The 11,773-nt window shown below is 40.6% G+C and overlaps 1 protein-coding gene across 3 annotated transcripts; it reads left to right on the top strand.

Moving 5' to 3' along the window:
* The first annotated feature begins 726 nt into the window (after nucleotides 1-726).
* LOC149083531 (high affinity copper uptake protein 1-like) lies at nucleotides 727-10,273 on the top strand. Of its 3 annotated transcripts, XM_089234049.1 has the most exons (5): nucleotides 727-972; nucleotides 1,170-1,227; nucleotides 3,142-3,226; nucleotides 5,989-6,187; nucleotides 7,636-10,273. In XM_089234049.1, exons 3-5 carry the CDS (start codon nucleotides 3,142-3,144, stop codon nucleotides 7,838-7,840), a joined length of 489 nt encoding a protein of 162 aa, XP_089090175.1. In that variant the 5' UTR covers nucleotides 727-972; nucleotides 1,170-1,227; the 3' UTR covers nucleotides 7,841-10,273. The 3 variants fall into 3 exon arrangements, with proteins under 3 accessions (XP_089090175.1, XP_089090177.1, XP_089090176.1); XM_089234051.1 differs by lacking the exon at nucleotides 1,170-1,227 and having other exon boundaries at nucleotides 753-972; nucleotides 7,636-9,962; XM_089234050.1 differs by lacking the exons at nucleotides 727-972; nucleotides 1,170-1,227 and adding an exon at nucleotides 1,788-1,888 and having other exon boundaries at nucleotides 7,636-9,962.
* Nucleotides 10,274-11,773: the final 1,500 nt, after the last annotated feature.

The following is an 11,773-nucleotide window of genomic DNA, read 5'->3' as shown; positions in this document are numbered from 1 at the left end:
CGCCAGGCACGAGAGCCACAGAAAAAACTCTTTATTGGGTGCCCAGGATGCTCTTAAGACGGCCCTGTGGAGTTGTGCTCGGTTTGAAAGGATCCCCTTCCCCTCTCTATGGCCCTGGTCAAAGCAGGAATTTGGAAGCAGAGCTGTCTTAAGAGCATCTTGTCTCTCCCTCCCCCCCCCCCCCAACTAGGCAAGACATGCTGAATTTCGAAAAATTCAACCACATCTCATTTTCATGAGGCCCCATCCCTGCACTTGAAGTTGTGCCCGAGTAAGCCCATGCATTAAGACGTCACTGTTCAGGAGGGGGCATGTCCCCCCTTCGACATCCTTCAGCAGGGCTCCTACGCTAAAATTTTTTCCAACCAGACTTTTCACGGGTCCTTCTATTATGAATTTATAGCATGATCAAAAATGATTTTCATGAGGGCTCCAGGGCAGGAGTTCAGGGGACTTCCCCATGGGCCCCATTCTCGCGGGGGCCCATGGAGAAGAGGGCTTCGAATGGCATCGAAGATGTTTTGTTGGGCTGTGAATATATATATATATATTTCAAATTTTGTGGTCCTGAGCGAATGCACATACCCAGATAGCGGGAATCTTTTGTACACTCATCGTTTTGATAGATAAGTCCAACACAGAAAAACATGAAGATAACGGGACGTATGGTCACATTGTGAAAAGAAATGAAACGTTAAGTTTTAGTCCTCACCAGAAATCTTAGTCCTTGTTGTTATTTATAATTGCACGTGTATGGTTGTTTACATCGCAGAGAGAGCACGATGGCCCTTCAACCTCATTTCGGACTTTGGTCAAGATGTTGTTTATCAAAGATGTAGATCGAGATCGTTTTTTGCTTCCTTTTTTTTTTTTCTTCTCAAAATCATTGGGAGGTTGACGGAGGAATAAACAAAATGGCTTCTCGAAGGGTTGGTCGTCTGCGTCTCTAGTGAAACTTGTTTCCCTCGAGAGGTATAGCACACGATATTTTTACTTTAAATTATCATCTCGACACCACGCCCTAATTCTAAGAAGTTACGCAACGCGATAACGCCGCTATCTAGTTTCCTGAGTGGACTGTGTGCTGTTTATTTCAGCCATCTCATAAGGACGTTTTTTTTTTTTACTCATTTAAAATAGTATCAACCATTTTATTTTGTATATTTTAGGTATGTGAATTTACACCTATTTCCATGATATGTGTATGAAAACCCCTAACAAAACAAAGTAAGATATCTACATTTTATTTCCTTTATAATACAATATCATAATTACCATCTAACTTTGATCTGGGTCATAGGTGGAGATTGACTTGGAAGTCTGGGGGGGGGGGGGGGGCACGATGATGATGATGTCAGCTCATATATACATTAGATCAGTCGACTCCACCTGTGACACTGGGGAGGGGGGTGCCCCCCCCCCCCCGTATCTCCGCCCATGATCTGGGTCATTCGGAGTATTAATTTCCATGGTTATTCGAATGTCCTATGCGTTTTCATTGCCCAAACCTAATGGAAATTCTAGTTATTTGTGGTATGATGTTTTGTTTACGAGAGCCTTAACTCTTCAGCTCTGAGTTTAAAATTCGAAATCTTTTTTTAATCGTATTTCCTTGTGAAACTATAATTACAGTCTTATAGTAAAGACTTGTCCCTTGGTTCAAAGGATTTACGGAAAATTCACCGCCATTTAATTTCACAGACAGAAATCACCATGTGTCAAATAGTTCACTAACAACAGTTCGTCACCAGTGAGTGAGTGACAGAGTGCACGACCAAATGAGTTGGTGAATAAGCTGGGCAAATAACACATTGAGCGACAGCAACTGTATGAATGTTGTGAGTGAGCAGGTGTGGATCCAGGATGATGTGACCCAAGGGCTAATTTTGTAAGTTTGTTTGATCAACCGTTTGACCCATATTTTAAGGGATGGACAAATTTTCCCATTTTATTTGGCTTTAGGAAGGGGTGGTCTTTCCCATTGCTTCCCTTCCCCTGAATCCACTCTTGAATGAAGGCACACGTCTTCAGCTATGAATGAAGTTTAGGCAGATATCTTCAGCTGCAAATGGAACGGAGGCAGACATCTTCAGCTATGAGTGGAGTAGAGGCAGATATCTTCAGCTATGAGAGGAGTAGAGGCAGATATCTTCAGTTGCATATGAACAGAAGCAGATATCTTCAGCTGCAAATGAAGTAGAGACAGATATCTCTAGCTGCAAATGGAGCAGAAGCCGACATCTGCATCAGGAATTGACATCATCATCCTGCCCCCTCCCTCGGCATCATCATCGTGTCCCCCCTAGGGTTAACAGATTCAAAAATTGAGAAAGTAGGACGTCTGCACACGCATCCCTTTTAACATCCGTTTTCCCAACTTTTACAACAGATGGCTCTGCTAGGAATCAGCGTTGAGTGTTGTTTGCATCTTGTTTTCTTTGTTTCTGAATGGAAGAGGTAACACCTCTTCCCCCTTCCCCCCTACTTCAGGACATCACATTAGATGATGGTGGGCTAACAATGGTATTTTTAAACTGGATGTTGCTGTTTTTTTCTCCCAGAGTTGTTTTTCAGACTGTCTTTTTCACAATATCCTGGGAGCAAGCTGGGTCATGGTTAGAATAGTATCTACTGCTCAGCTTGTAACTTGAGTTCTTTTATTCTGGGAATTTTTCGAGGGCCATTGGTCAAAGTATGTAAACATACATGGAAAAAAAAAAAAAACACACAAACACTAATGTCAATGAAGAGATATATGTTTCAGAGTAAAGTATATGTTAAAATACTAATAATAATTACAGGAACCTGAAAAAAAGGACAAAAGAGTGAATTTCCTAAACTCAGGAGTATGTTTGAAATGACATAATAAATTAAGAGATATGTCAGACAAGACAAGGCCCGGGCTCTGTCCCTTCTGGGATATAAGTGCTTTACCCATGTGGGTCGGGTCATGTTGGGGAGAAAGGAAGAAGTCTGGTACCCCCTCCCCCCTCATACAGCACAGCCTCTCCACCTATGTTATGGAAGTTTTGACTATAGTGCAGATGATGCATAAAATTAAAATGATGATGTGTGTTATCTATGAGACCATGTTTGAGAACTTATTGCATGCTGTAACTGATACCGTTTCCTCTCTTCCAGATGGTGAATTCCGAAAGTTATTTTTTATTCTCATGCAGAGTCGAAAATCTTCTATTCAAAGGCCTATCAGTGTCTTCCGTTTCAGGTAAATTTTTCTAAGCTCTTGTTATTGTATAAATACTTTTTGTATAATTATGCTGTACAAACTTCAGTAGGCATGTATGCTGAACACACACGCATATCCACCGGTATGAATACAAGAGGAATCCAGCCTGGGGGAAACTGAGATGAACCCTATTATTTTTTTAAGCTATAAATTTACTTTAGAGAGTAGTTGGGAAAAATCCTTGCCTAGAATTCCATAAAGATCCTAGCATTGCTTGAGCAGGACAGAGACATATTTATAATTTTGCCTTCCTCCTCCCATTCTAATCTAACTTTCTTGCCACTTACTCCTTAAATTTAACTCCTCTCCTTGAAACTCAGACGCACATTTATAGTTTTGCCACCTGTGGGCTACAAAAATTTTGCTGCCCTTCCCTCATTCTAGTCTAATTTTCTTGACTACTCTTTCCTTGAATTCGCCACCCTGTGCCATAAGCTGCTAGGCCTTCATCTCCACTCCTACAAATACACCTGTGTCTCTTTAGTCATTCACATGATTGCACACTATTTTGGTCACTCACATGCTTGAACACTGTTTTGGGCACTTACACACTTGTACACCACTGTTTTGGCCACTTACACACTTGTACACCACTGTTTTGGCCACTTACACACTTGTACACCACTGTTTTGGCCACTTACACACTTGTACACCACTGTTTTGGCCACTTACACACTTGTACACCACTGTTTTAGTCACTCACATGCTCGCACACTGTTTTAGATACATGCACATCCTCTAGGTTACTCACTGACCTGTTCCCTTGCTGTGTAGGTCACTTGTTTGGTCATTCATTTATATGCTTGCCCATGCTCTAAGTCACTCTTTCGCTTACTCACATAGGCTCTCTAGGTCACTCACTGACTGGGAAGAGGCAGATTTATTGAGGATTTTTCAAATTTTGCCGCCATTCTACTAATTTTCTTAGCCACTCATTACTCAAATTTGCCACCCCCTAAACTTGACGCCCTGGGCAATACTTAGCCCCCTGTAAATAAGCGGCTATCCAAACTTGTTTCCTACATAGCCCAGTCTCTTTAAATATGTCTTTCGGCCAGGGATGATGAAAGCCAAAAGGGGGGGGGGCACAAATCCAAGGGTTAGAAAGGGGGTAAAATAACAAAAGGCAAGGTATGGTGTAGATAAGAACCTGTTTCTCATAAGTTCGGCCTTGGGCAAATATGTTTTTTTTGTTCCATTATACAGGGTATGAAACTGATGGCCTGAACTGTAAGGGTGATAGAACTCTCCAAAACAAACAATTTTCATCACACAGTGCGGGGTCAGAAAGCAAGCGGTGAGCTGCGAGATGGCACTTTCTCTGGAGTAGATAAAATGTTGCCTTTTGCAGAACCTATCATTCAGCTGCAATTCGTCGGCATAAATGCAGCAATATTTGAATGTTGATGTCCACTTTATTTATGGGACTGCAAATGCGATGCCGTAGAAGCAGTTAGACTACCATGAATGATTTCCAGCACCGGATCGGACAACATTTCAACTCTTATGCAGGCAACTCATGTAGACAGGCTTGCTCCTCACCCAAAGACATGACACAGTTGAGCAAGGAGCATGAGAACGGTAAATCAGATACAAGCAATCCTTGATGCAGTGAACGGCCAGCTTGAATGAAGCATGTGAGCAATGGCTCTACCATATGATGGTATGTCACATGTTATGTGAAGAAAGGTTACACCCTCCCTACCATCTCCAATGGGTCCAGGCCTTATATGAAACAGATTTCCTACAACATGTAACATTTGCAGGCCGGTTCCTGCAACAGGGAATACTGCAACATCTCTTCCCTGTTTATGGATGAGGCTACATTCACATGTAGCAGGTGTTCACTCGTTTGTTGTAAAGTTTCCTGTAATAAAGATCTAACCAATTTTAGGAGAGAACAAAAATACTGTTATAAAAATCATTGGATTTTTTTCCAGCTTTGAGGCACGAATGTGAGCCTGTCTCCCATTTGAAAAAGTTTTTCTGCAGATAGCAGGCAGGCCTATAACACGATACTGATAAAACATGAAAATTCAAGCATTTCCATCTTTACTTCAGAAAATGGAAGCCAGATGGCAACATGATCACAAGACAAGCGCAACTCAGCAACATAAATACGTTAGAGTCAAGCGTACACTCAGACCACACATTCTGGCATGTTTACGATTCGTTAGAAATTCCTTTGAGGAATGTGTATCAGGTGCATATTCGGTTAAGTAGTGGAGGGAAGGGGACGAAATCATGTTTTGCCCCCCCCCCCCATAAAAATGGTAGTTATAGCCCTGGCTGTTTATATGGGAAACAAAAAAAAAGCTGGCATATTTCACCTGTAATTGGGATTTTTCTATAAAAACCATTTACATCACAATATAATGTCTGATAGTTCCATTTGCCCACTGATAGGATCATGGGAAAGGGGGTATATGAATGACTCCCCCAAAATGTCCTTAAAAAAGACTGAGGGTATTATTTTTGGGTCCTCATTTTCCCCCTGCTAGGGTAAAAAGTTTTACTCAATATCTTGTCACGGTAAAATGGCTATATTGCCCTTTTTTTTCACCAAATCCATGTCTATGGCTGACTAAACATTTCAGCACACCCAAGCATGGCCCAAGGTGTCATCTCTAGCCTTATGGTAATGTGAACTTATGTATGAGAATATACCAAGATTCGTGTATGACAATACGTTCATGACAATGGCTAATCACTTTCAGAAAGATTTTTTTTCTCATTGGCAGCATTCATAGGTCTGTGTCTTGGAGTTGCCCTATTCACGTTCTTGTATGAAGCTGTGAAAGCCTTTCGGCACCAGCTAGTCACTCTACTAACTAACAGCAAAGATGACCCTTATACAAGCATTGCCAAAGGGGAAGCAGAAGCATCCAAAATACCACCGCTTTCATGGTTTGACAGTTTGCCTCAGAAAACTGTAAGAAGGTGAGACCTTTGTAATCACTACGATATTTGGTCCAGGGCAGCAATTTATGACATTGATAAGATATTGTGTAGCCTATAGTTACCATATCATGGTAAGTTTTCAATTTATACAATCTGATGTGCGGATTTTTCATAGTTTAAATATAGATTTCTAGGCTTTCTCCAATCTATTAAACTTTGCATGAGTAAAGTGATAATTAAATGCCTTATTGTAACAGATCACTTGCAAGTGATCCAGAAAGAAAGAAATCACATCAAAAAATGACGATTTCCATTTAGAGACAGATTTATAGGTTTTGCCGCCTGGCTGTGGGCTATAAAAATTTTCACGGCCCTTTACCCATTCTTCTCTAATTTTTTGACCACTCATTCCTCAAGTCTGCGACCCAGGGATATTGTCCATTTAGCAACACCCAGTTACTATGCTTCTGCCTCTAAGTCACACTTTTGATCACTCGCATACTTTCATACTCTCGAACTTCCTCTTTTTGTTTTCACTTGCTAAGCCACTGTTTAGGTCACTCATGCTCACTCTTTGCCTGCTCACTGATGTGGTTCTTTGCTATCTAGGTCACGCCCATACTTTCATACTCTTGTGTTCATTCACTAATCTGCCCCCCCCTCTCTCTCTCTAAGTCACTCTTTCAATCACTCACATGCTTGGGCACTCTTCAAGTCTTTTTGTCATGCTCATATTTACAGTCTCCAGGTCACTCATTGAACTGGCTCCTCACTTCCTAAGTCACTCACTGATGTGGTTTCTCTCTCTTTCTCTCTAGATCATTCCCATGCTCACACATGCTCTAGGTCATTCTTTTAGTCATTCATCGAGTGACCCTCCTCTCTAGATCACTCACTGATCTGGCACCGCGCTGTATGTATCCCTCATATGCTTGCACACTTTCTATGTCACTCTTTTAGTCACTGACATGCTTGCACGCGCACACACACACTTTAGGTAACTCTTTGATGGCTCACTGACATGTCCTTCGCTGTGTGGGCAGAGGTGGATTTATTATTTCACCTCCCTTTTCTCTACCTACTCTGATTTTCTTCAGCACTAATTTCTGATATTTGCTGCTCCTCTGAATTCGCTACCTGTAATTTTCTGTGGTTCTGAACTCTGCGACACGAATGCAAGCTGATCTTATTAAAAAGTCTCGCCACAGAGAGCAACAGTATAAATATTCAATCACTACATTTCTTCCACAATCTGAAATATAGATGGCAGCACTGATAAATTAGACACAATACTAAATAGGCCCTCAGACTGTTAGGCACTTTGTTCCAGAATCTACTACTAAGCTGGGCTGCAAGAGATCTCAGCAATGGTCTCAGTCCAAGGGCAGAGTTGTGACGTTCACTCTGTCATCCCTGCCCTGTAAATATGTCATTGTTCTTATTTTCCCATTTATTCATTCGTTCTTTTTTCTCTAAAAAATCTGCAGGATCAAATTCCACTGCCTGCAGACTCTCCTACATATGCTGCAGTTGACTATGGGCTACTTCGTAATGCTGATTGTCATGAGCTGGAACGCCTGGCTTCTGATAACCATAATAATCACGAACATGTGCTGCTTTTACTTTCACGATTACATTCTGTTCAGAAAACCCATGATAGTCCCAGTGGAAGTCAGCTCTGCAAGTTTGTGATCTGGTCTGCAGTCGCTCCCTGCCACAATTATCACATAGATATTTGTACATGTAGTGTACCTACGTTTGTGTATATTGTTGTACTGTCAAGTTTTTATGTTTTATATTCATGCAAAGACACAATCGTTTTACTGTTGAACCGAGACAAAGCCATTAATGGTATGTAAACTATAATAAGAGATAGACCGGAAAGAAGCATTTTTACTATTTATGTTTATATGTTATATATCACAAATACTTTAGGTGATCATGTACTTAATATATGTATTGATATATTCTATATGTGCAGAATGGTACTTTGGTACTCATCGTTAATTTGTTCTGGAACATAATTCACACTCATGATGTGTCACCTGGTAGGGTTGGTCTTTAAATAAGCACCTTGTGGCAATAAAGTTTATAGTGCACTCAGTTGCATATAGGTACCTAGCTGTTTCTGTAGGTTTAGCTAATCCATTCTTCCAAATTTGGCAATAATTTTTTTGCATCAACTTTTTTAAAGAAAATCCTTTTTACATTTGTCTGAGTAAGGTTTTTTGTGCGGAATTCAGATCTGTAATTCTCATTTCACCATTGACAGTCAAGCATTTACAACATCACAAAATATTGTGCCATTGTGGTACATTTAACGGCCAGATTTTGGTTTGATGGTGCGCTAGGCTATTGAAGGTAATGGAGCCCATTATATGTCCAACTTCAGCTGTCCTTTGTCAAAAAGTAACTGAGTTTTTTTAAGGTTCCCCCACCCTGCAGACGTCGGGATCCTAGGCTGCAGCCTGTCTGGCCTATAAGGAAATCCGGCACCAGTGCCCTTAAAACTAGCTCCCTGTGCTTTATCTTTATCTGAAACCGACTATAGCTCAGTTCCACCACAATGAAGTGATTTTCTGCCCTTTACCCAATTGGGTGAGCTATAGCGGAAAAATGAGCCTCAACATCACAGCCTTTCCGAGAGCCAGACGTCCCTCCCAATCTCCCACAATGCTCCCGCCTCTCGCACCGACAACGCTGCGGCCACCATAGCGCAACCCGATCCCCATATCCAAAAAAAAAAAATACATATATATATATTAACTTATCCATGCTTTAGATCAATGTCTCGCGACAACAGTGCTCGGTGGAACATTGTCTTAACAGTAGCATGGCAAATATTCAAAATCAAAAATGTACAACAGAGAATTTGGAAAGCTTTAATTCTCATGCTGGTGGGCCTTAGCGCCAGGCACCAGCGGGTATTCCTTGAGAGCCAAAGAAATTCTCACGCTGATGGGCCTCCTAGTGCCAGGCACCAGCGGGTAGCTCCCTGTGCTAGGGAGAGAGTCTGGTTTCGTGAATATGTATCATCTATAACCTCAGTGTCAAAGCCCTCAAAATTTTAGCTTGCAACACTATCTGGCCACAAAATATATTCCAAGCTAAATTGATGGTTCTCTGTAAGGCACTTACTGCCAAGCTTTGTAAATAAGAACTATGCAATGCAACGTAGGATGGTGAAATAGTTTTTTCAGAAGTTACTGACTGTTAGTTTTATGTCAGATATTAGTGCAAAACAACTTTAAGAAAGAAGTTCCTGTCTTTAGAGCTTCATAACGTTAGAAAAGACCTTATGAACCATGTGATGGATAAGAGGAGTAGTATTTCGTGGAGGGAACTTTATATACTCTGCTGAAATATAATTCTTCAACTAAATTCTGTCAAGGAAAAAAAGTAATCTCAGACTTCTGAAATAAGATTTCTTCGGGATTCAGACCATTTTGCGTTTTCATAAACAAAATCATTTGTTGTTTGCAAAACAAGACATCCGTGAACTCTACATGAAAATGATTTAAATTCAAACATCGCTCATTTTCTTGTCAATCATCGTCCATTTTTATACTACTACTTTGTTTGATTTTATACATTTAATAAATAAAAAATGTTATCAAAACTGTTAAAATGATATATTTTATAGAAAATATTTTAGTTTTTTTAAACACTTTATTTTAAATACTGTTATCTTTGAGACAGAAAATGCATATCTATTTACGTTTTACAAGCAATCATGAAAAGTGCCTTTATTTTGTTTTTGTTTTCTTTAGAATCTACTTAGAGAATTTTAAATAAATATATATTTTATATATGCTTTAGAAATCTATGGTTTTCATTGATTGAACTATTTTTTTTAAAAACAAAATTGTTCAAAATGTATATATAACATCAGGTTTTATTCACAAAAATGTTATGAATACATACAAATTGTATTTATGTTTGGGAAACATGATGTTTTGGGTTTCTTGAAAAATGAATGATCAACACACATTTTGAAAAAACTATACTGTAAAAAATGCAAATCTTAAGAATATGCATATGAATTTAATTTTTTGTGATTGACTGCAGAGTTTGAATACAGTTCCGATCACATCAGAAAACTAACTTTTTGATCTCTGGGTCACAGCATGTTGTGGACACCATATGTAGTTGCCGGAGGTGATAATGACATTTAAATTGAAGTAGCTATTTATCCATAGTTAAATTTTATTTGACTCCACTAAGACTGTTCAATTCTAGATACGGTTAAATATACGGTTTATTAATTAGAAGAAACACACGGCACGTTAACACATATATACGAAATAATAATACACGGACACACAGTCAAAAGACATCTCTACTCTGCAAGAAACCAAAGCCTTCTCTGCCAAAAGCGGAAGAGAGGCTAAGAAAAGGCGCGCGCACATAACGAGGTGTTGGCAGATTTATGCTATTCGAAACCAACACCTACACACTCTTGCCGACAGCATCGCCACAGTACTCCCCCACGAGTCCGAAGGACGTTAAGCTTGATAAGGTGTTACAAAACGGACTTTCCGTCCGGACCTCGTGACGAAGCCCTGTGGCGAGGCTGGGGCATTACATATAGATGATTTGCGAACATTAGATTCTTTGCATTCGAGAGAATTAAACAAAAATGCAGGTTTTAAACGATCAATAGAAATACACTTAGATTCATTATTGATACGCAAAGTAAAAAATTTATCAGTCCTATTCAAAACTTCATAAGGTCCTTGGTAAGGCTGCTGTAGCGAACGCCTTACAGTGTCAACCCTCACAAAAACGTGTGTGGATCTGGCCAAGTCCTTGTGCACAAAAATGTTTTTTAAGGAATGATTGGACAAAGGCGAAGGACGAAGCTTTGACATAGTCATACGCAAGTTCGTGACATAATCAGATTTTGAGGTGTGCTTACCGGAATCTTTGAAGAAGTCTCCTGGTAACCTCAGAGATGTTCCGTAGACCATGTCCGCCGGCGTAGCACCAAAATCAGGTTTGAAACTTGAGCGTATCCCGAGTAGAATGGTAGGAAGAACGTCAACCCATCTTTCAGTGGCGTGACACATGATGGCAGCTTTCAAGTCCCTGTGGAATCTCTCGATGGCTCCATTGCTTTGTGGGTGGTAAGCGGTAGTACGCACCCTGTCCACACCCAGCAACTTCGCAAGAGATCGGAAGAGTTCAGATTCAAACTGAGAACCCCTGTCCGTAGTAATGCGTTCTGGAACGCCAAAACGGGAGATCCAATTCGACAGGAAAGCGAATGCCACAGTTTCAGCAGTCTGATCGGGTACAGGAATAGCTTCCGGCCATCTGGTGAATCGGTCACTGCAAGTCACAACGTAGCGATTTCCTTTACTTGGTGGAAGTGGACCCACGATGTCAATATGGACATGCGAGAACCTTGCGGAAGGTAATCCGAATGCACCAATAGGAGAATGTGTGTGACGACCAACTTTGGATCGCTGGCAATGGATGCAAGTTTTGCACCACTCTTTGCAGTCCCTTTCTAAAAATTTCCAGATGAATCGTCTGCGAACCATTTCAGTAGTAGCTTTGGCACCAGGGTGGGAGAGGTTGTGCACTGCATCAAAAATAGCGCGGCGAAACGTTGACGGTACG

Source organism: Pholcus phalangioides, unplaced genomic scaffold, assembly GCF_987345545.1.
Source record: "Pholcus phalangioides strain wild (caught in Gottingen) unplaced genomic scaffold, Ppha-v1.0 ptg000008l_1, whole genome shotgun sequence".
NCBI lineage: Eukaryota > Metazoa > Arthropoda > Arachnida > Araneae > Pholcidae > Pholcus > Pholcus phalangioides.
This window is presented reverse-complemented; position numbering and strand designations above follow the sequence as displayed.

What these genes read in the sequence shown, in the direction of transcription:
- LOC149083531 (XM_089234049.1), top strand. Translation starts at nt 3,142, where the DNA reads ATGGTGAATTCCGAAAGTTATTTTTTATTCTCATGCAGAGTCGAAAAT. An exon ending in ATCAGTGTCTTCCGTTTCAG is followed by an intron (nt 3,227 to 5,988) that starts GTAAATTTTTCT and finishes TCTCATTGGCAG; the next exon opens with CATTCATAGGTCTGTGTCTT. An exon ending in CCTCAGAAAACTGTAAGAAG is followed by an intron (nt 6,188 to 7,635) that starts GTGAGACCTTTG and finishes AAAAATCTGCAG; the next exon opens with GATCAAATTCCACTGCCTGC.